The following is a 23,810-nucleotide window of genomic DNA, read 5'->3' as shown; positions in this document are numbered from 1 at the left end:
CCTGAGAGACGCTTATGCTCCATCCCTGGGCCGCCACCACTGCCCTGGGCACACTCAACACAGTTACTGCACACAAAGAATTACTTACTTGTTACAATTCCAGCCAAAGCAAAGACAAACTGATTTTCGTCAGAATCGAGCTCTTTGGCATCCCCATCCAGTGACTTTACAAAACTCGCCATTGTCTGACCAGTGATGTTGAAAAATTTCAAAGCTTTCTCCTGGAAGTTTGGAAATGAGAATATCATGCCCTTTCACAAACACCAGTACAAAAACATTTTAAAACTGCAGGACACACAAGACAGACCCCGGTGTTAATTACAGAAGCAATATTTAAAAATCTATTTTTCATTAAAAGTTTCTACTGAAAAGATGAGGAAAAAAGGTTTTACTTTATTAGACTTTAATAGAATTATTAGTAGAAAAGTTACCCTGAAGACTAATTCAAAGAGTAAAATTAAAATATAGCCTGGCTGGTGTGGCTTAATGGACTGAGTGCCAGACTAAGTGAAGGGTAGCAGGTTCGATTCCCAGTCAGGGCACGTGCCTGGGTTGCAGGCCAGGTCCCCAGTAGGGGGCACATGAGGGGCAACCACATATCGATGTTTCTCTCCCTCTTTTTTTCTTCTCTAAAAACAAACAAACAAATAAAATCTTAAAAAAGCTCTGGCCAGGTGGCTCAGTTGGTTGGAGTGTTGTCCCAAGCATCAAAGGGTTGCGGGTTCAATCCCCTGTTGGGGTGCATATAGTACGCAACCAATACATGTTTCTCTGTCACATTGATCTCTCCCCCCCGCCACCTCCTTTCTTTCTAAAATCGATAAACATACCCTTGGGTGAGGATTAAATACACACACACACACACACACACACAACAATTTGAAATTCACACAATGATGGAAATACTGGGATGAATTCACCCAAAAATGTACTGGAAAAATATGTCCTCTGTTTGTCCTAGGCATGAAACCAGAGGTTTTCAAACCTTTGGCAAAACTGCTTTTCAAATGAAACCTTAACTGAAACCACAACACGCGAAGAGGTGAAGACGGCGAGCGGGCTCACGCGGCAGTCCGGGACGGAGCGCACAGCACTCCCCAGTGTGCGGAGCCGCGGCCACACTTCTCTGGGGAACAGTGAGCAGCCGGGCGCCAAGGGGCGTCGAGGGTGACGCCCGTGCTCCACGCCCGGCCGTGGTGCTGCTGCCCAAAGTGTGGCTGGCCGTCAGCTACACGCCACTCGGCGGTCCACTCACAGACACTGAACTTACGGTACGCAAACTACATCTCGATAAAGCTCAACACACTTTTTAAGCTGCATTTAGTCTCTCCCTGCAAGTCCGACACAACTGTAATGTTTAGAGATGGTGAGTAGTTCATCACCGGCCTGACCACACGTCCCCGCCAGGCTTGTATTTCCGTTCGTGACACCCCCTTCTCCCAGGCTCACACCTTGGTCTTCCTTGGTCCCTTCATCCTGTCAGCTGTGGAGCCACACTGTCGCCACATGGGCCTCAGTCGCAGGCGCCCCTCCCCTCCTACCTCCCCTACAGAGAGTCAGCTCACTCCAGCCTGACCCGCTCGAACTTGAACTCGTCTTCCCGTCCCGTCCCGCCTGCAGAGCCCACGCCCCACCTCTGATCCATCCTCGCTCCAGCCAGGTTCGCCTTCCCAGACTCTCCTCTGGTCCCGTGCACTCCTACCCGGTGCTCAGGAACCCAGTCCTCGCGCCTGCTGGGCTGCACTGTCACCCTGCACGGGCCTCACCGGCCTTCTCCCCACACGACGTCACTACGCCGGCCTCCACACTGTGTCAGCTACCCCTTCACTGCCCACAAACTCACTCCCAGGTTTGCCCGATGCCTTCAATACACTGTTTCTCTCCTCCTGGGACACCCTCCCCGTTCTGTGCCATTCAAGTTAATCGGGGCCCATCTCAAATCTCTCTTCCTCTGTGGAGCTCCTTGACATGTGTGTGTGCGCTAGTAACGTGTATATGTTAAATCACATGTCACATTCAACAAGTTACCCAACAGATAACACATGTAAAAGCACTGTAAGCTGTGTTATATGTATACAGATGCCAAGGAAGAATACCGAAGTGGAACAATGGCAACAAAGGCCATACAGCTTCTGGGATCTTACTGAATTCATTTCACACCCCCACAGAGCACCAGGTCACAGTGGGCCCCACACAGCTGAGCCCCCCAAACCACCTGACGAACGCACGAGAGAAACGGACACAGTCTGTAAGCCCTAGAAGACACGCTGTTCCCTCCCAGCCACATAAACACTGGTGGACAGTGTCCAGCCGGTCGCACTTACGCCTCCCAGAATGGCGCGGACCACCCCCTCGCTGCGGGACGCGCCCCAGAGCAGGGTGCAGGCTGCCGCCCCCATCTCCGTGCAGTACTCCGCCTGCTGCTGCAGTTGCTGCTTCGCCTCATTCAGCTGCTGGCGAAGAGCCAGTTTCTCCTGAAATCAAAACAAAATCAGAAAAATGAATAGCATTCAACTTCAAAATATCTCATGTTTCCCCTTTCGATGATATTTTAAAGAAAAGTGCACACAGAATTATAGAAAACAGTTGGCAAATGAAAACTAGTCCTTAGAAAGCCATAATCCATATTTTTAAAATAAACTTCAGAACCACAATTAACTCTTAGAAAACAACATCCTACTGCATTAGAGTTCACAAATACTGCCCAAGTCTCGAAGGCTGTCATCCAGGGGAGAAAAGGGAACAGTGTGGACACAGATTCATCTTGAGTCGAATGAAAACATTAGGCATCTCAGGTCCCAAGAGGCCATACCCAGGACCAGCACCAACTGGGACACCTGAGCAAAGTGACAACCTCACACAGCAGTCCACACACAGAGGAACATTTTAATAAAGGAGCCTGCTGCCTCCAAATGGCTCCCTCCACTGCAAAACCGCCACAGGACACAGCTGACACCCGCAGGAAAGACGGGAGTGGAGGAGGGACAGAAATGCGCAGGGAGGGCCCCCTGGGCGTGCGCTGGCACAGCCAGGGAAGTGCCAGCATCTCAAGAAGACAGAGGCCTTCTCACTCTCCCACTAGTGCCTCTGAGGAACCTTCCCTGGGAAGTCTGAGCAGCCAGGGCTCTTACCAAGGAGAGAGACATGAACTGTCCTCCTGGTGTCCCTCTGACCACCAAGCACACCTAAAGACTTACCTCCAGGTGGGTCTAGGTGATGTGGGAAGTCCCACCCGCCCCAACCACCACCACCAGTTTCACTATTCCTTGTTACCTGACATTCCCTTAGAAGGTAAGAGTATTTCCTTAATAAGAGATAAACTTAAAATATAAAAACACAGTTAATTTATTCCAAAGCATAATTAGCTCAACAGCCCATAAAGCTGAAGTATATTAGATGCTCCAGGTTCTTCGTTTAGAGAGGTGGGGGTACAGGACGAAGTCGAGGGGCTTTCTGTCCTGGGCAGAAAAGAGCAGTGGGGCCACAAGCCAAACCTTGTTGACCTCTTAACTTGGCTCTGGGGGGCCTACGCAGACCCCCTGGAGAGGATACACTTGGTATACAGAGCTTCGTCCGCCTTCCTACAACACAAAACGAGGTTTGCAGCTGTGAGTTCACGAAACACAGCGTTAACAGAGCTGCTGTGACGATCACACCCTGCGTGTCTCTTCCCACACGAACAACTACAACGCTACTTCTGCCCTCGCCTGCACAGCCGTATTTACTCTGGGAGAAAAGTGGTCACTGAGCCAACCACACGTGCTAACACTGCTTTACAGGACCTTTCGGCTCTGGGTCCGTAAGGTCTGACTTCATCACAACAGTGGCCTGGACTCCTGGGCTCGTTCTTCAGGAGTCTATCGCTGAAGCCACTCGGGTCGTGGTGACCCGTGCAGAAGACCAGACCGCAGCATTTCTGTAAGATTTCTAGCTTTCAGGAGGGTTGCGGGGCTGGCTGAAAAACGTGAAGGGATTAAGAAAAAAAATATCTCCTAAACGCAGAAAACAGTATGGGGAGTACCAGAGGGAAAGGGGGATGAGGAGGAGGTGGAAGAGGGTACGAGGGAGATCAATGGTGATGGAAGGAGACGTGACTTGGGGTGGTGACCACACAGTACAATATACAGATGATGTATTATAAAACTGTACACCTGAAGCCTATATAATTTTATTAACCAATGTCACCCAAATACATTCAATAAAAAGGGGGAAATAATCAATTCATTAATTAATTAAGAAAAGCTTCCTAGCTTCTCCACAGCTGGAGCAGCATGAGCTTCAGTTGGCCTGGTTACGGTGACGCTGCTGCAGGGCAGGGTCACACAAGAACTGCGGGAAGTGACCGGGCAGGCTGTCTTCACTGTGGTCCCATCTGGTGGTTCCAGGCACATGTGCCCGGACGTAGGGCTGTACCCAGGGTACAGTAATATATAAAAAAAAAAAGAAACAGAAAAAGAAAGAAAGAAAACCCTCAAAGAAAACAATTCCATTCACAACACCAAAAATAAAATAGGGCCCTGACCAGTGTGGCTCAGCTGTTTGGGCACCGTCCCACAAAGCCAAAGGTCGCCGGTTTGATTCCCAGTCAGGGCACATGCCTGGGTTTTGGGCTCGGTCCGGGTCGGGGTGTATATGAGAGGCAACCGATCGATGTTTCTCTCTACTTCTCCCTCCCTTTCCTTCTCTCTAAAAATCAATAAATAAAATCTTTTTTTAAAAAATAAAAGTAAACATAAAAAGGTAGCTCATGACCTGTACAGTAAAAACTACAAAACATTATTGAGAAACAAAAGACTTAAACGCAGACAGACCTCCCTCATTTCACTGCACTCGCTTTACTGCACGCGCTCAGAACTGTGCGTCTGCACCACCGCGGGTGTGTGCAACCCTGCGCTAAGCAAGCCTACTGGTGCCCTTCTCCGCACGTTCATGCACTTCCTGTTCCTGTGTCGCATTTCGGTAATTCTCACAGTACTTCAAACTGTTTCGTTATTATTATTTTTGTTATGATGACCTGTGATCAGTGATCTCTAATGTTACTATTGTAATTGTTTTGGGGAGCAATGAACAGCACCCGCACCCATTTAAGACGGTAAACTTCATAAATGTTGTGTATGTTCTGACTGCTCTACCGACCAGCCATTCCTGTCTCTCTCCCTGAGACACAGCAACATTGAAATTAGGCCAATAATCCTACAGCGGCTCTAAGGAGAAATCACACGCCTCTCACTTTACATCAAAAGCTAGATACACTAAGCTTAGTGAGGAAGACATGCTGAAAACTGAGACGGGCCAAAAGCTAGGCCTCTCGCGCCAGTTGGCCATGCTGTGAATGCAACGGGAAAGTTCCTGATGGAAGTGAAAGGTGCTTAAGAAATGATAGGAAAGTGCAACTGCCTTATTGCCGATACAGAAACAGTTTTAGTGGTCTGGATCGATCAACCCAGCCACAAGGTTCCTCAGACCAAACCCTAATCCAGAGTAAGGCCCCCACCTCTCTTCAACGCTGTGAAAACTGAGAGAAGTGAAGAAGCCACAGAAGGAAAGTTCGAAGTTAGCAGAGGTTGGTTCACGAGGTTTACAGAAAGACGCCTTCTCCACAACGTAAAAGTGCAAGGTGAAGCAGCAAACGCTGCTGCAGAAGCTGCGGCGAGCTATCCAAAGTATCTAGCTAAGATAACTAACGAAGGTGGCTACACTAAATAACAGATTTTCAATGTCGATGAAACAGCCCTCTATTGGAAGACGCCACCTAGGGCTTTCCTAGCAGAGGGGAGAAGTCGGTGCCTGGCTTCAAAGGACAGGCTGACTCTCTTGGTAGGGGCTAATGCAGCTGGTGACTCAACATTGAAGCCAATGCTCATTTACCATTTAGAAAATCCTGGGGCCCTTAAAAGTATGCTAACTCTACTCTGGACAAAAAAGGCTGGATGATAGCACATCTATTTACAATATGGTTTACTGAATATTTTAAGCTCACTGCTCAGACCTACTGCTCAGAAAAAAATTCCTTTCAAAATACCACCACTCACTGACAGTGCACTTGGTCACTCGAGAGCTCTGGTGGGAATGGACATGGAGATTAACGTTGTTTTCACACCTGCTACCACAATATCCATTCTGCAGCCCATGGGTCAAGGAGTAATTTAGACTTTCAAGTCTTATAATTTAAGAAATACATTTAATAAAGCTCGAACTGCCATCAACAGTGAATCCTCTGATGCATCTGGGCAAAGTACATTGAAACCTTTCTGGAAAGGATTCACCATTCTAGATGCCAGTAAGAACATGTGTGATTCATGGGAAGAGGTGAAAATATCAACATTAACAGGAATTTGGAAACTGATTCTAACCCTCATGGATGACTTTAAGGGGTTCAAGGCTTCAGTGGAGGAAGTAGCTGCATATATGGTGGAAAGAGCAAGAAAACTAGAATTAGATCTTAAAGATATGACTGAATTGCTGCAATCTGATAATTAAACTTTAACACACGAAGATTTTCTTCTTATGGATGAGCAAAGAAAGTGGTTTCTTGAGATGGAATCCACTCTGAAGGCAGATGTTGTGAGTACTACTCAAATGTCAGCACAGGGTTCACAGTACCACATAAACTTAGCTGATAGGATATCAGCAGAGTTTGAGAGAACTACCTTCAATGTGAAACTTCTGCTGTGGATAAAAGGCCATCAAACAGCATCACGTGCCACAGAGAAATTATTTGTGAAAGGAAGAGTCAAGCGATGCAGCCAACCTCAGTGTCGTCTTATGTTAAGAAGCTGTCACAACCACCACCCTGATCAGTCAACAGCCATCGATGCTGAGGCAAGACCCTCCCCCAGCAAAAAGACGGCACCTCGCTGAAGACTCAGATGATGGTTACACTTCTTAGCAACAGAGAGTATTTTTTAGTAAAGGTACACACATTTTTTAGACATAATGCTATTTTTGCACACTTATTACACTACAGTATAGTATAAACATAAATTTTTATATGCACTGAGAAACCAAAAAATTGTGTGACTAGCTTCATCGCAGTGGTCTGGAATGGAACCTACAGTATCTCTGAGGGAAGCCTGTGAATGGAAAAACACACCACATTCGGGGGTTGGAAGACTTGAGATTGGTAAATTGGTAACTCTCCCCAAATTGATTCACAGATTCAATGCAACCCCTATCAAAATTTCAGTAGGCTTTTTTTGTACAAAGTAACAATCTGATTCCAAAATTGAAATGGAAATGCAAGGTAAGTTTGAAAAAGAAAAACTGTTAGAAGACTAACACTGATCTCAAAAACAAAAACTTACCACAAAGCTATAAAAATCAAACCAGTGTGGCACTGGCATAAGAATGGACGTATAATCGTTCAGTAAACACTAACATTTATGGCAATCCATTTTAAGATAGTGCCAAGGCAATTCAGTGGGAAAACTGTCTTTTCAAAAAGTGATGCTAAAATGACTAGATATTTTTATGTGAAAAAAGTTAACTCAAAATGAATCCTAGACCTAAATATAAAATTTCTAGAAGACCTCTGTGACCCTGGGATTAGGCAAATAGTTCTTAAATATCACAACAAAATCATGATTCATTAAACATTAAGAACAAACAGTAAATTGAACATCAAAATGTAAAACTTCTACTCTTCAAAAGACAACTTTCAGAAAGTGAAGAGTCAGCCATGTACTGAAAGGACGTATTTCTAGAGAGGAGCGGCACGTGCTCTCCCCTCTCCTCGCCAGGGCGTGTGCTCGCCCACCGACATCAGCACACTCCAGGAAGGGGGGATCATCTGGCAAAAATGGCCCTTTGCCCACTGTGTTTAAGGTTCCCATTTGACCAGATATTTCAACTTTGTTCACACCAGCTTATGCAAAAACAACACACAGCCCTGTGCTGCCAGTGAACTGGCAGGACATCAGACCAGAGCTGAGTCCTGGGGTGCTGGCAGAGCTGTGGCTCCAGTTCCCAGAGTTCAAGGTGGTGGGACCCATCGTCCTGGCCAGGGAGCTTGGGGAAACATGGGTCGTGGGAGCCGCATGTTTGCACCAACCAAAACCTGGCACTGTTGGCCCCACCGATGAACACAGCACAGGAGTGATCCGCCATCTGCTCTGCCCTGGCTGCCCTGGCCTTACCAGCACTGGTCATGCTGAGGAAGGTCCTGAACTTCCCTTGATGGATGAAGATAAAGTTGAAAGCTGTAAGAAAACCAAGGGCGCTGTTTTGCTTCTAAAGAAGCTTAAGGTCTGGAATGACACCACAAAGATCTATGCCTCTCAGTGAATGAGAGCTGGCAAGGGCAAAATGAGAAGCCGTCCTCGAAGCCAGCGCAGGGGACCCTGCGTCATCTATAATGAGGGCAACGTTATCACCGAAGCCTTCAGAAACATCCCTGGAACCACGCTGTGCAATGGAAGCAAACTGAACACTCTGAAACTTGCACCCGGAGGGCATGTGGGCCGTTTCTGCGTTTGGACTGGAAGTGCTTCCGCACCATGATCTGTGTGGCACTTGGCGTGCAGCGGCCCCTCCAGACCGACTATGACCTTCCTGTGCACAAGACGCTCAGTACAGACCTCAGCAGAATCCTGAAAAGCCCAGAGATCCCAAGAGCCCTCTGAGCACCACGCAAGAAGATTCATCACAGAGTCCTGAAGAAGAATCCCCTGAAAAACCCCAGAATCGTGTTGAAGTTACACCTACGTGCAAAGACCACACGTCAGAACCAGGCCAGGGACCACAAGCTCTGGTGGACAGAGCAGCAGCAGCTCTAGAAGCCAGACCAGATGAGAAGGGGATTCCGGGCAAGACGCCTGTGGTGGGGAAGAAAGGAAGAAGGCCGCAGGCGTTCAGGAACAGAAGCAGCCTTTGGTGGGAGAAAAGGCTGCAGCCACCAAGAAACCAGCAGCTGAGAAGACGCCTGCAGAAAAGAAACCCACAATGGAAGAAAAGAAGCCTGCGGCATAAATTTAAATTTGTTTATTCCATGAAGGTCCAATCACTATAGACAGCTAGTTTCGAATAAACATGTCAAAGGCAGTGAAAAAAAATATTTCTAAGTCATTTCTCTAAAAAGGACTTGTATGAAGAATATACAAGGAAATCTTGCAACTCAAAAGTAAACAACCCAATTAAAAATAGGCAAAACTTTTAAGTAGCTATTTAACCAAATAAACTATATATATTAATAATAAACACATGAAAAGATGTTCAACTTAATTAGTAATAAGGAAAATGCAGACTAAAACCACAATGAGACACCATTACATGCACATTAAAATGGCCGTAATCCAAAGGACCAAAAACACCGAGTGTTCATAAGAGTACGGAAAGGGTAGGACCTCCATACATTGCTGTGGGGAACACAGAACGACACACACTTCAGTAAACAGTCTGGCACTTTCTCAAAAATTACCCATATGCTCACCATATGATCCAGCAAGTTTACCTCTAGGTATCTCCCCAAGAAAAATTAAAATGTATGTCCACACACAAACTTGTACATGAATGTTTACAGCAGCGCTCATAATAGTCAAAAACTGGAAATAACCTAACTTTCCTCAGAAACTAGTGAATGGATTTTAAAAATGTGGTCTATCTAGCCAATGGATTATTGTTCATCACTAAAAAGGGACAATGTAAGCTAACATCAACGAACTTCCAAAACATTACACCATACACAAAGGACTACGTATTGTATGATTCCATTCGCACAAAATGTTCAGCAAGGGGAAATCTACAGAGACAGGTAAAAATCATCTATAAAAAACGGAGGGCCAAAATTAATGTCATTGTATCAATGTCGATTTCCTGGCTTTTACTTTGTCCTGTAGTTACGCACGATGTTACCACTAGGGGACCCTGGGTGAACGGATGGGAGACTTCCCTGGACTTTGTGCAACTTCCTGTGAATCTATAATTATTTCAAAATAATTTTTTTACCAAAAAATAAACTGGACTGGGGCCCCGGCCGGGTAGTGCAGTTGGCCAGAGCATCACCCCATACATAATCAGGGCACACATAAGAATCAACCAGTGAATGCATCAATAAGGGGAACAACAAATCAGTGTTTCTCTCTCTTTAAAATCAGTAACTAAAAAATGTTTTAAAAGCTGGACTGGAGTGATAGTTACACAACTGCATAAATTCATTAAAAATTATCAAACCATACTTGTACAACAGATGACTTCTGCGGTGTATAAAATATATCTAAACGCCACTGTTTTAAAATAAACAATAATCAAACCCTGATATACTTTCCCATGTAAAGTGAACACTGATACATAACAGGGCATCAAAAACACCACTTTCAAGATTCCTTCAAAAACCTGTAGTTCATTTCTGATTTCTAACTCAACTACACTGTCAGTTAATTTTTCTTCTAAAAGTTTTCTGAAATAACGTACAAAGTTTGCAGTAACTTTCCGTTCATCCCCATAAAAGTAGTAAGCGCAGGTAACAAAAGACTGGCAGTCCATCCTCGTTGGGTCACTGACTGAGAAAGGCGCGTGCCGTAGGGGAGCCGCTCTCAGAGAGGACGGAACACAGGCCCACCACCGACAGGCCCGCTCCCCGAGAGCACAGGGAACTGTGCTCTGCCTGTGATCACTTCACACACGGTAAAGCCGCGGGCACAGGAAAAGGTCTGCCGGCAGGGGCTCTGCGGAAAGCCTCCTCTAACCTTACGGTGGCAGCACAGTCCTTCAAAAAGCCATCCAGACACCCTCTGACAGTTCCACCGGCACCGTGAAAGCTGGGCTCTTTCTTCTCCCGAGTGCACAGGCTGCTTTGCCAGCTCTTTCCGGGCCAGCCTCTTAGATCACATCAAGGCCCCGCTGGCCTCCTCCACTGAGCCGACTCAGCCATCGCTGAGGTCAGGAGCAAAGTTTCCCTGGTTGCAGTCACCTTTCTCCAGAGCGGTTGGGAGCTGCTGCTGCTTTATGAATCTGAGTCCATACTTTGTGATCTGACCTTTTCTTACAACTGGACTCAGTAGCTCCCGCCTTTCCTAACGACTTTCCCCCACGATGAAGTCCTTACTAGCATACGCTGATTAGGGATACAGCCCCTGGCTTCTTTCCTCGTTCCTCAGCTCTAAGATACGCTTCCAGAGTCTGGCACGTGCCCTGTGCAGACCTGGACAGAGATCACAGACAAGGCAGCTGCCAGCTCTCCACAGCAAGAAGAGACATGGCCTTGTTACACAAACTGGAATTGTATCGGCAGGACTGCTAAACAGCAAATGTAACTGGAAACAGTTTAACCTGAAACATTCACATTTAACTAAGGTCAACTGTGGGGGCTATAACACACGGATAGAGTGAATCTGCTTCACCACAGCCATTTCGTCCTCTATACTGGCAGTGCAGCAGAATGGCTTATTTTTAAGCATTACATCTGACACACCAGCAAACATGCATTTTTCCTATGCTTTCAATTTAAAAAAACAAAACAGGGAATCTAAGATTTTGTTCAATTTAAGCTTCAACCTTAACAAGGATGTCTCAGCATTTGGAGAAAGAACTGAACCAATGGACTGCGTTAACACTGATCAATCTCGTCCTGCCTGGTGGTCACCTTCTTTCAGACTGCGACACTTTTAGGCCCAAAGTCACCACACTGCAATTTCAGTTTGTCACAATTTAAGCGGAATATGACAAAGCTAAAGCTTCACCTTTCAATGTGTGATGTTCCACCTAACTCAGTTTTGAGACTAGAATTCTTTCCCTAACCTTTTCTACTTGCTCAATATGAAAGTCTACACAAAAGCCCTGTTTTGGAAATCCTCTTTGAGGCACATTCGGAACCCCTCGCAGAAGGCGGCAGTATGAAACAAGGCGTAACACACCGGTGGGGGTCATCCCTGTGAACTGGCAGCACCTGCTGCCCAGCTGTGCGGGGGGAGTGCGGTGCGCGGGTGGCTGCTGAGCCCCTGCCAACGTGCAGTGAGTGACACACACTAGCTAGTTATCACTGGTCCAATGACTGTTTTACTGCTCAAAAACAAAAATACATTCAAGCTCTAAAGTTCATCGTAACTGGCAGGATAGTTCGTTTTACAGAAGAAATAATTTCCTCCTCATAAAAAGTAAAATTAATGTATAAATTTTAAAGAAATACTATTCTCCCCTAACATTACAATCGGTTATTCTAAAAATATCTGTAACGGATCCCCTGAATTACAAATATTTCTGATTTAACATATCTTCCTCTAAATTTAAATTATGTGCACAATATTTTTTCAAGACTTTCATTACAAATTTTTATGTTTTGGAATGGTCTTTTAAACATAAAAATTAACAGCAACTGACTATTTTAGTACCAAGTAAATAATCTCCACATTAAAGGGTTATAAAATCCCAGTGTCTAACCATTTTCCGACCCAGCCGGAATACAGACCTTTAAACATACAACCCCCAGGGCTCACAGGCGGAAAGACTGCCGCTGCCGCTGCTCAGTGGGCACAGCCGCAGCGCCCTGGGCACCGTACCTCCTTGTCTCGCATGCCGTCGGCTTGCACGGTCTCCAGGCGGGCTTTAAAGTGCTCGCAATCCATTCTCAGTTGCTCTAATTCTTGCTCCTTCCTTTCCATGTCTAGAAGAAAGAGACAGAAATACCTTCTATTTCAAACCACTAATATCTTTTAAGCATCCATTTTTCCTGATCTCTTGGGAAAACTTACACTGGTTTCTTAGGTTATATTTGCATAACCAGTCCTTGAATAACCAATATTCTAAAAGTCCTGCTTTTTAAGTTTTTATCTATTATAGCCCATAGTAAAAAGCACTTTTTTGGTTTTCTGCTTTGTGTTTTTAGGACCTCACTTTACTGCCAAACTTATAGTCAGGCTTTAAGTGTGTATTTAAAGGACTGGAGGCAGGGCTGAGAAGCCCGACTGTCTCATGGCACAAACTTGTATCTGTTCCAGGAAAAGCAGAAGGCAGCTCAGCGAGGAGACGGTGCCAGCCGGAGCTGATTCACAAAGCTGGTCTCTCCACCGGGCAGAGTGACTCAGTGGGACAGCTGCGGTCGCAGTCAATGGAGGCGAGCACGGTGACGGAGACCAGAAAAGGCTGCAGTGGAAGGTGGGGACAATGGAGCACTTCCTCCACACCACGTTCATTTAAATGATTCAAATGACCAATAGAAACCCCAAAAGACATCCACGTTCATAAAGCTGAAATCAGAAGCATTATCACTTTAAATACACAGTAATATGTGGCAGAAATACCAGCATTCGAAAAGCAAAGAAACACATACTTTAAAAATGTAAGTGCCCTGATTTCAAGGGTTGAGAAAGCACCAGTTTTCATGAGGACATGCACCAAGACTGGGACAGCACGTGTGCTCAGAGACGATGGTGTCACTTCTCTGATTAAAGTGGTGACAGCTGAGGACAGTGATTCTCGGGCTTCAGGGGACCTGAACAGACACAGGCTAGGCCCAGACCTCAGACTGATGCAACAGGACTGAGGTAAGCCTAAGACTCTGCATTCCTTACAAGGCAGCCAGCGGGCTGATGCTGCTGGTCTGGGAGCAGACTTTGAGGACAACTAACTGCTTTGGGACAGCAGCCTGGTTTCTCATCACTAGCTCAATGACATCAGCACACAACTAGTGACGGCAATTGAGGGAAGCCAGGCGTAGGAATGCTAAAGGGCAGAGAAACAGAGGATGGTGAGAGAGCGTCAGAGAACAGACCCTTAGAAAGCGGAGTATTACTTCACCGTAGAGAAATGGGGCCAACAGACACTTCCTCCGGGGCCGTGCAGACAAAGGAGAAGGGGTGTGGCTTTGGAACTGGGGGTCTCAAGAGAGAGGGCAAGCGGAAGCCCGAACAAGCAGCTCAGAGGGCCTGCCAAGAACAACACGGGCATCCCAGAAGCTCTGGAGAGTAAAGGAAGTGTATGTTTCCCGGAGACCCTTTGTCCTGGAAGGAAAAGTAAAACCTAAAGCTAAACACTTAGATAGAGATTATGAAACTGGCAAAGCTTCTTTTAAAAGGTGTTTCTTAGAAACTGGGGTGAAGTCATGTGAGACCACTTGTTCTCCCTTAAATCACTTTTCTTCTGCCCTGTTAGGGTGTCTTATTCCATGACATGACTGTCACTGGAAGTCGTTCTTTTGTCCCACCAATCCTGGCCACACAAGAAATCAACTATCAATCAAGTGCTATGCTTGGAACACTACGTCTGCCTTTTGTAGCAAGTGCTAAATGAAGACATACACTTATATACGTTACCCACTGTTATGTATGAAATATGAACTGGCCACAGACAAAGAAACAAAATGAAAAAAGGAACTAAGACAAAATTACTGATGATGTAAAATTTTTACAGTTAACTTTCAAATGTTTCTTCTATTATTAAACTGCATGTTACTTAAACACGGTCAAGAAGATAGGAAATCACAGTTCTACAAGCCTTGGTACGTGTAAAAATTGGTAAGAATTCTGACTCATTATGGTAATTCCATAGCCTCTCACTCCACATAGCTGTCCACCTGCACGTTATCAGAAGGATGGGGTTAAAACACCCCCTTTGACTTCCAGCCAAAATGGAGGGGTAGGCAGACACACTGTGCCTCCTCCAACCAAAAGAAGGACAACAACAATTTAAAAACAAAAAAACAACCAGAACAGAAAATCGGACTGTGTAGAAGTCCGATAATCAAGGAGTTACAGTAGACACATTCACCTAGACTGGTAGGAGGGGCAGAGGCGGGAGACCAGGGTGGAAAGGGCTCGAGGCAAAGCGGCGGCTGAAAGACCCAGCGAGCCAGTGGATCGTGGAGGGACACAGCACACAAAGTGGCTGGCAGATCAGGCGGTCCCACATTTGCGTGCAGATAAACCAGGTGACACTGGGGAGCAGGACAGACAGAGCAACCCAGGACCCCAGCTCGAGGAAATAAAGCCTCAAATCACTGACTGAAAACACCTGTGGTTTTGGTGTTTTGCTGTTGAGGTGCCAGGAGAGACTCCCAGCCTTATAGGAGAGTTCGTTGGAGAGACCCACCAGGTCCTAGAATGTACACAGACCCACCTACATGGGACCCAGCACCAGAAGGGCCCAGCTGGCGGAAGGGACTGAAATCCAGCAGAGAGCGGAGCAAGCGCCATTGTTCCCTCTCGGACCCCTGCCTCACATACAGCGTCACAACGCAGTGAGGTGGGTTGCCCTGCCCTGGCGAACACCCAAGGCTCCGCCCCTCACTACGTAACAGGCACATCAAGACCAAAAAAAAAAAATGGCCCAAATGAAAGAACAGATCAAAGCTCCAGAAAAAATACAACTAAGCAACAAAGAGATAGCCGGCCTATCAGATGCACAGTTCAAAACACTGGTGATCAGGATGCTCACAGAACTGGCTGAATTTGGTCACAAATTAGATGAGCAAATGAAGGCTGTGCTGAGTGAAATAAAGGAAAATGCACAGGGAACCAGTAGTGATGGCAAGGAAACTGGGACTCAGATCAATGGAGTGGACCAGAAGGAAGAAAGAAATACTCAATCAGAAAAGAATGAAGAAACAAGAATTCAAAAAAATGAGGAGAGGCTTAGGAACCTCCAGGACATCTTTAAATGTTCCAACATCCAAATTATAGGGGTGCCAGAAGGGGAAGAGGAAGAACAAAAGTTCTGGAAAAGTTATTTGAACAAATAATAAAGGAGAACAATCTGGCAAAGGAAATAGACTTCCAGGAAGTTCAGGAAGCTCAGAGAGTCCCAAAGAGCGTGGACCCAAGGTGGAACACACCAAGGCACATCAGAATTACATTAGCTAAGATTAAAGATAAGGAGAGAATCTTAAAAGCAGGAAGACAAAAGGAGAGAGCTACCTATAAAGGAGTGCCCATAAGACTGTCAGCTGATTTCTCAAAAGAAATCTTGCAGGCAAGAAGGGGCTGGAAAGAAGTATTCCAAGTCATGAAAGGCAAGGACCTACATCCAAGATTGCTCTATCCAGCAAAGCTTTCATTTAGAATGGAAGGGCAGACAAAGTGCTTCCCAGATAAAGTCAAGTTAAAGGAGTTCATCATCACCAAGCCCTTATTATATGAAATGTTAAAAGGACTTACCTAAGAAAAAGAAGATAAAAAAACATATATAGTAAAATGACAGCAAACTGACAATCATTAACAACCACACCTAAAACAAAACCAAAAGAAACTAAGCAAACAACCAGAACAGGAACAGAACCACAGAAATGGAGATCACATGGAGGGTTAGCAACAGGGGAGTGGGAGGAGGAGAGAGGGGGAAAAGGTACGGAGAATAAGTAGCATAGATGGTAGGTAGAAAATTGACAGGGGGAGGGTAAGAACAGTATAGGAAATGTAGAAGCCAAAGAACTTACATATATGACCCATGGACATGAACTAAAGTGGGGGAATGTAGGTGGGAGGGGGTGTGCAGGGTACAGGGGAGGGAAGGGGGGAAATGGGACAACTGTAATAGCATGATCAATAAAATATATTTAAAAAAAACACACCCCGTTCAAGCACAGGCCGCCCCATCACATTCACTCACGTCAGGGACACCACCCCCACCTCTGTGGGCTCTCCAGGAGGAAACAGGTGCCTTTCCTCAGTGCGAGGCCGCCGCCTTGTGGCCAGATGGGAGCACTGCCACTGCCGTTGCTGCCTGACAAAACTACCCCCTTGCATTTTCTTTTTTCATTTTATTTACCTTTTTTTTTTTTACTTAAAACAATCAATGTATTGTCTCCCAATTCTGGAGGCTACAAGTCTGAGATCAAGGTGTCCACAGAGCTGGCTCCTATGAAGAGCTGTGAAGACCTCTATCCTCGGTTCATCTTCTCTCTGGTCTCGTCACATGTCTTTACTGTGTACACACTCGTGTCCAAAGTTCTCTTTTGTAAGAACAGCACATGTCAGACGTTGGATCAGAGGTCACCCTAATCACCTCGCTTTAACCTGATCACCTCTCTAAAGGCTTGCTCCCAAGTAAAGTCACACTCTGCGATACAGGAGGTCAGGACTCAGTATACGCATGGGGACGACCCTGCATCTTCCACGGGGCCGCGCCCACCACATAAAACACCATGAGGGCATGTAACAGGCACCGCATAAATATTTGCCACAAAAATAAATTTCACTTCTTTATACATTCTTTCTGCTAATCCTTGAATAAAAACACAAGTACTTTATGTTTCATTCTTCTATACTGAAATTTGCAATTTTTAAAAAATCAGAGGCAGAAATAATACGAATGGTGAATGAAACACTATACATAGTCAAGGCACTGTCTTGCCCAGCCCCACTATTAGAACAGGGGAGGGGCGGCCACCCAGCCTACGCTGCATTTCAGCAGCTGATCTGCAGCATTCAAAATGAAGGGGAAATCTCCATTTGACTGTTGACTGAATGAAGGGTGGCCGAGACAGAACAAATACATAAAAACAAACTAAACAACGGGCCCTTTCAGTATCTATTTATCTTCTGAATTTTACAATCCTTTTTGGTCATTTTGATAACATGAGAATGACTGTAACTCTTAATGCTCAGCGGATTCACAGGGAAGGTACAGAGAGCTACACGCAGGCAGGACAGAGAGCTACGGATGAAAACACCGACGAGAGAAACTTAAACTAGACAAAAGGGATCAAGTCTCCCAGCCTTTATCACTTGGCATGTCTATAATACATTACTACTCGTTTCATATTAATATGAAAATATTTGTTCTGATCAAAATTAAGAGTCTCAAATTCAAAATAAAGTCTTTTTAAAAGCCATTAACTTTTGCCTTCTTATCACTCTCTAATAGGTCTAGAAAAGAACTCGGGATTAGCTGCTGACGGATTCCATCGTTACTCCGAGCTGAGACTTGGAGGGTGTATTCATTTCCTGGTATAGGCATCCCCCACTGTCCAAAAGTAAGAGTGTTCCTATGAAACTTTCATTAGCCAAAATGACATAAAGTGAAGAAGCAATTATCTCAGGACATGTCTTGCTAGCGGATGCGGGAAATAAATGGACATAAAGCCCAGATGCTACCAGACTCGGCTGAGAGCTCTGGCGGCCCGATGCTGAGAGTGGTTCCCGGCCAGGGAGCGTGGCGGGACGCTCTCCCCGCTCCAGGTGCGTGCTGCCTCTCCAACCACTCGCTGCACAGCAAACGCTGAGTGCTATTTTCACCTTCAACCTCTTTTTGTAAAAGCAAAAACTGTCTTCAGACTGCTTCCAATGAGCAAAAGCAGGTACTAAATAATGTAGGTCTTTTCTTACAGGTTAAGTGTTGGAACGCAAACTTGCAACAAGTGGGAGGTGCCTGTAGCACACAAACTGGGTGGCTCAGAACAGAAATAAATGTACTTTCTCACAATTCTGGAAACTACAAGTCTGAAATCGAGGTGTCAGCGGGCCAAACTCCTTCTGAAACTTGTAGGGGAAGGATCCGTCCTTCCTCCTCCTCCTCTGGTTTGTGGCAGCACAATTCCAACCCGCCGCCGCCTTCACCTGGCCTTCTCCGTCTCCTCGCATTACCTCCATTCTGCCTGCACCTGGTTCTGTGTCCAGGTGTCCCCTTCTAGGAGGAGGACTGGGGCCCACCTAACGACCTCATTCAACTTAACCACCTCCCACCTCAGTGCCAGAGGCAGCATGCTGAAAAGTGAAAAAATTAGAATAGTCAAGATTTCATTTTTTAAAAACCCTCAAAGAGTTTTAATGCACTTGAAATCCCAGGGCCCATTCTAAGCCAACCAAACATTTTAATTAGCTGTCAAATTTCTAAAACGAACCAAAGGGGAGGGGCAGGGGTGGGAACTGGGAACCAGAACATGGAAATAGCATTTTCTTTCTTCCTGCACTGCCAAAAATCTGCAAACCACTATTTTTCTAACATAAATGCCACTGGAGTGATCTTTCCCAGAATGAAAAAAACGTGTGACTAATAGGAATTTGCCCTATGCCAGCGCTGCCAATGTATCAGGCGTTCCCTTGTATCGCTGATGTTTCACACCTGCACGTGAGAACTCCTCAGTTTACCTGTAAATTATCCAGGAGAAGGATTCATTCTTATCCTTCTTATGACCCCACATTACCCAGCTGTGACTGGCAGATATCCAGCAGATAACACCTAACAGGTCGACTTATCAACTAAATTTACTGGGAGACTTTAAATATCACAAAAAAAACTATGCTACATCTTGCTAAACTCAAATGAATTGTTAAGTGTTTCCCAAATCAGAGTCAGGGAATTCTGCTTTTCACTTACTGGCATACAAATACAGACACGATGTTAACAATTAGGGGTCAGGAGTGATCTATTCAAATAGTGTCTGTACACTCTCCTGGCTACTGTTCAACCTCCTCTGTCCATAAGCCCCTGGGAGACTGTTTTCTTCTTCTCCAGCCCCTGCACTCTAGACCAGTCTCCGCCTTGCTCTGTGCCCCCAAGAGCACGAAGTCCAAGTCCGGAGCAACCAGCTTCCCTTGCGTAGAGTTTCCTGTTGGATCTGGAGAGTGGCGGACCCGCCAGAAACGAGGACAGGAGACAGGAGTTGGGATGCTGACCTCCCCCCAGGCATCCCTGCCCTCCTGCGAGTCTGATGGCTCTCCTGCCACTCCCTCAGGCCCTGGGGAGGTGACGGCGCACCACTTTCTCATTCCTGGGCCTGTGCTAGCCTGGGGCTGGTTCCCCAAACCCTACCCATACCTTGGTCTGCCATCCCTTCCTTCCATTCTTTTTTTATCCCTTTTAAGGGATATCCCATATCCCTTTTCCTGCTAGGACATGGATGTGGTACCCTCTGATCTTGCCCATTTGGGCCACAATAACTTTGGGTCAAATTAAATAATCTCTTCTTGACACTCATTTGCCCCCCTCTGCATGACTCTCTCTCTCTAGTTCATATTTCTATGACCAGAAATAATCATTCTTCCCTGAGCAGAAACGGAGGTCTCCTCTCTGCTCATCAATATTCAACCCTTGCAAACTTAATCTCAAATCGCCTCAAACACTCCGGAAATCGTGTAGTACAGAAATCACTGCTAAGAACCCAAGAGGACAGCAGGGGCACTTACAGTTCTGTAAATATTTAATGAGGATTTCTACTTTACAGTATGTTTTTAAACTTTTCATTTGGGCATAATTTCAAACTTATAAAACATTACATGAACAAAAATACAAAGAATATCCACACAGCCTTTGCCCACACTTCCCCACTAGTAACATTTCTCCACACTTGCTCATCACTGGTACCAGACAGACACACACACAATATATTTCTGGAGCCATCTGAGGGTAAGTTACACACATATATCAAGGCCCTTTACTCCTCAATACTTGAATGACTATTTCCCAAGAGCGGGGAAAATGTCTTAGACACCTACTATATACACAGTTGTCAAACCCAGGCAAATTAACATTAATACCTTTATCTAACCTGGAATTGATACCCAGATTTTGTCAAATGACCCAAAATTGTCTTTTACAGTACTTTCTTCCTTCAAGGTACAGCATCCATTGTGCGGTCAGGTATTGTATTTAATTGTCACGTACTATTAACTTCCTTTAATTTGGAACATCTCGCAGCCTATCCTTTCTGGGTGACATTACAATGTACTTTTACAATTTAAAAACCACAACAACATACATGGAAGGACTCCATTTCCAGCTATGACGGCGATGCAGCACATTGATCTTCCCACCAAGAATAAAAAGGCGGCAGAACTTAAACAAAAGCCATTAGAAGGTACCCGAGAGCCACCAGGTCACACAGGACTTAAGGACCAACACCTGTGATGTGAGCGGGCACGGCTTTCCACCCACCCCTCCCTGGGCATCTGCACACTCAAGCCGCAGAGGCAGAGGCGGCAGGGCTGAGCAGAGCGGTCCACGGTCTCATCGGGCTACGGGAATAACCACAGAGCACAGAGCCATCAGAAAGCCAAGGCCTGGGGTAGGTCATGATGCTGGAGCAGAGAAGCACAGAACAATGAGGTGCCGTCAGGGACCTTTCCCCCGTGCAGGCACCCAGCAATGTGCCAGCAGCACGGAGAGGCTGCGGAGGCGAGCAGAGCTGTAATCCACCTCGTGTAGCTAAGATGGAACTTTCTGGACATGGCAGTGTTTTGTTTAGGTTGTTGGATGGCAGTGGATTTGGGTCCGTGTTCTGCTGAGGTTTTGGTCCTTACCCTAAGAGCAAGGAGAAGCCACTGAAGACTTAGGCAGGGGAGCGACATAATCAGATTGGCTTGTTAAAAATCACTTGGGCTACAGTACGAAAAACAGACTGGGCAGTGGCAATGAGTGGACACTGCCAGGAGGCAGAAACGGGGGCAAAATGGTAGGGGCCTGGACTCAGGTGGTGGCAGGGCGGTGGGGGCACACTGACGGAGTCGGATGCACGCCCCAGGGGAAACGCACAGGGCTTGCTGGAGGACAGGTGGACAGTGAGCAGGAGAGGTGGGCGACAAGCAGGATCCTCGGTCGTCTCTAGTCTGGATGTGGGAACCTGAGGAGTCTCGGGCAGCCCAGTTTGGGGTGAAGAGGGGAGATGGGTATCATGAGTCACCTGGGAAAAGGTAAAAAACTGACCTGCTCTGAGGAAGTGAAACTCTGTCCTGTGATTTTTCAGGCTGGGATGACAGACACACGTGAAGCCAGCTGCCAAGTTAACAAGAAGTAATATTTCTCCCACGGGACACAACGCAACTGTAGAAGTGTCACCACTCCTTCTCCCAGTGACTGCGGGTTTCTTGTTCAGAGAAAGCCTGTCTGTCACTATCAGGAATGCTGCTTACACCAGTAAGAAGGAAACACCCCCCTCTCACCTGCAGGATCAAAACCACTGTGACCCAGAGCAGCAACCTTGCTCTCCAGCTAGCTAGAGTTCAAACAAGGGTTCCTAGCCACAGTGTTCCACATCCATGTGAACTCCGTAGTTTCCAAGGAAATAGGACCTGGGTCCACTGTAGGCAGACCTGATGCTGACCACTTCACACACAGCCCTGGTTTGCTTGAAGCCCATCAAAACACAGCTTCACTTGTACGTCACCCAAACGCCACCCTGCCCTGGATCCTACAGCAACTCTGTCCTTTCCTTTGTGGCAAGATGCCCACAGTTCCTCTGGTGTGTGGTCTCCCTCACTGCAATGAGCCAGTAAACCTGACCTGGTGAGACGATCAGGTCCTTCCTCATGGTCATAGACTGATTAAGCCAGGACAGACATTTAGAACTTGAAATGACTGCCAAACACGTGAGAGGAAAGACCACACAGCCGTTAGATGCAGGGCCCGTGCCTGGAGGAGAGGTCTGAGCAAGAGATGAATCCGGGAGCCGCTGGCACCGAGATGGGCAGTGGAGCCATGTGCGTGCAAGGCTGCCCGCAGAGAGGTCACGGCATGAGGGCAGAATGGGCCCAGGCCTGAGCCTCAAGGAACCCCACTGGCCGACAGGCTGCTGCAGAGGAGGGGGCATCAGCAAAGGAGACTGAGGAGACATGGGTCAGGAGACCAGCGAGGAAAAGATGATGGACGACATGGTCTGGGGACGGCCAGGGACTGTGGGGCAAGACATCCCAGAGCCTACCTTTGGTCACGCCATCACAGATTCCGGTGTGACCCTTAATTCCATAAGCACAGCTTGATTTGGGCAGAGGGCTGACCTCCAAAGATCAGCTCCTGCTGATCAGCTCCCGAGCCCCTTGATGCACTTTTCAGAATGCCAGTGTGCTGATTCACAGTGAGAGCCCCAGCCACCATCAGACCGACATACTTGCTCTGGTTGGCACTTTCCCTCCCTTAAGACAAATGCACTCAGGACGATGCTCACAAGGGGCTGGATGAGCGTGGCATCAGACTGGGGAGTTTAAGAAACCAATGACCTGCAGCTATGGTAACCAGCAACGTGGACGTATCTGGTAGGGTCCTGGTGGCAAACGCATCAACCCAAATGTTGAGACTTCATGGGAGAGCAAGGACAAGAGACCCAACAGGACGGTGAGGCACTCACGGACTGGCAACCGCTCTCGGCTGAAGGAATGAGGGGACGAAACAGTAGGAAACAGTGTCGCTGGAGGCCCGTGAGAGCAGAGAGCGCGGAGGAGGCCCCCAGTGAGAGTCACAGCTGTGGAGAGGGCAGGAAGAAACGCCCCAATCCCTCTCTCTGCCCACTGATGCCTTCCACTGGTGAGCCCTGCTGGCAGCCTGCACCAGTCCACAGGGCAGAGCAGAGCAGAGTGGGTCTGAGGATTCCAAAGAGAGAATGAACTGGGCAGGGAGCTATGGCAACGATGAGCATTCTCCCCTCTAACTGAACATGGCTGCCCCTGGACCAGACGTGTTTGCGCAAACCAGAAACTTGTCCTGGGAAGATACCTTCCGGTCTGGACTAGTGCTAGCAACACAGCCCAGGTCCCCGGGGTGCACCTGTCCTGAAGTGATGGGGAACAGTCACACGCATTTGGGGAGTTAACCTGAACCCCTGAAACTTGATCTAATTGTAACTCAGCCTCAATTAGGCAAGTGCTGAATCAATCCTGGAGTATCTCTAAGAATTTCAACAGGCTCCTAGAATGATCTGTGACACAACGGCTTGTCTCAAATCTCAAAACCTAAACAGCCAAGTCCCAGCAAGCGGGAACTTAAACCAGTGCTAGAAACTGACCCACCCACCAACCTGGAGACAGGTAAACACATATCCAGCCGTCTCTGCAGACACACTGCACTCCGTGGTAAGATCCTCAACTCCCACCCATAAGGACTTAATTTCTAGAGCAGATCTTTTTCAGTTACAAAAGTATAAAATCCTTCTGCCAAGGAAGACAGGTGGAAAGAAG

The 23,810-nt window shown here is 46.7% G+C and overlaps 1 protein-coding gene across 1 annotated transcript in view; it reads right to left on the bottom strand.

Moving 5' to 3' along the window:
* The window catches only part of LOC123828056 (heat shock transcription factor 2 binding protein), an 83,251-nt gene that overhangs the window by 57,871 nt on the left and 1,570 nt on the right, over positions 1-23,810 (bottom strand). The window contains exons 3-5 of the mRNA XM_045852610.1: positions 12,492-12,595; positions 2,325-2,474; positions 89-221 (exon numbers count right to left, since the gene is read on the bottom strand). Of these exons, the coding sequence (XP_045708566.1) occupies positions 89-221; positions 2,325-2,474; positions 12,492-12,595 (387 nt within the window). The remainder of the gene's footprint in view (positions 1-88; positions 222-2,324; positions 2,475-12,491; positions 12,596-23,810) is intronic.

Source organism: Phyllostomus hastatus, unplaced genomic scaffold (assembly GCF_019186645.2).
Source record: "Phyllostomus hastatus isolate PE091 unplaced genomic scaffold, TTU_PhHast_1.1 phas_contig_948, whole genome shotgun sequence".
Classification (NCBI taxonomy): Eukaryota; Metazoa; Chordata; class Mammalia; order Chiroptera; family Phyllostomidae; genus Phyllostomus; species Phyllostomus hastatus.
This window is presented reverse-complemented; position numbering and strand designations above follow the sequence as displayed.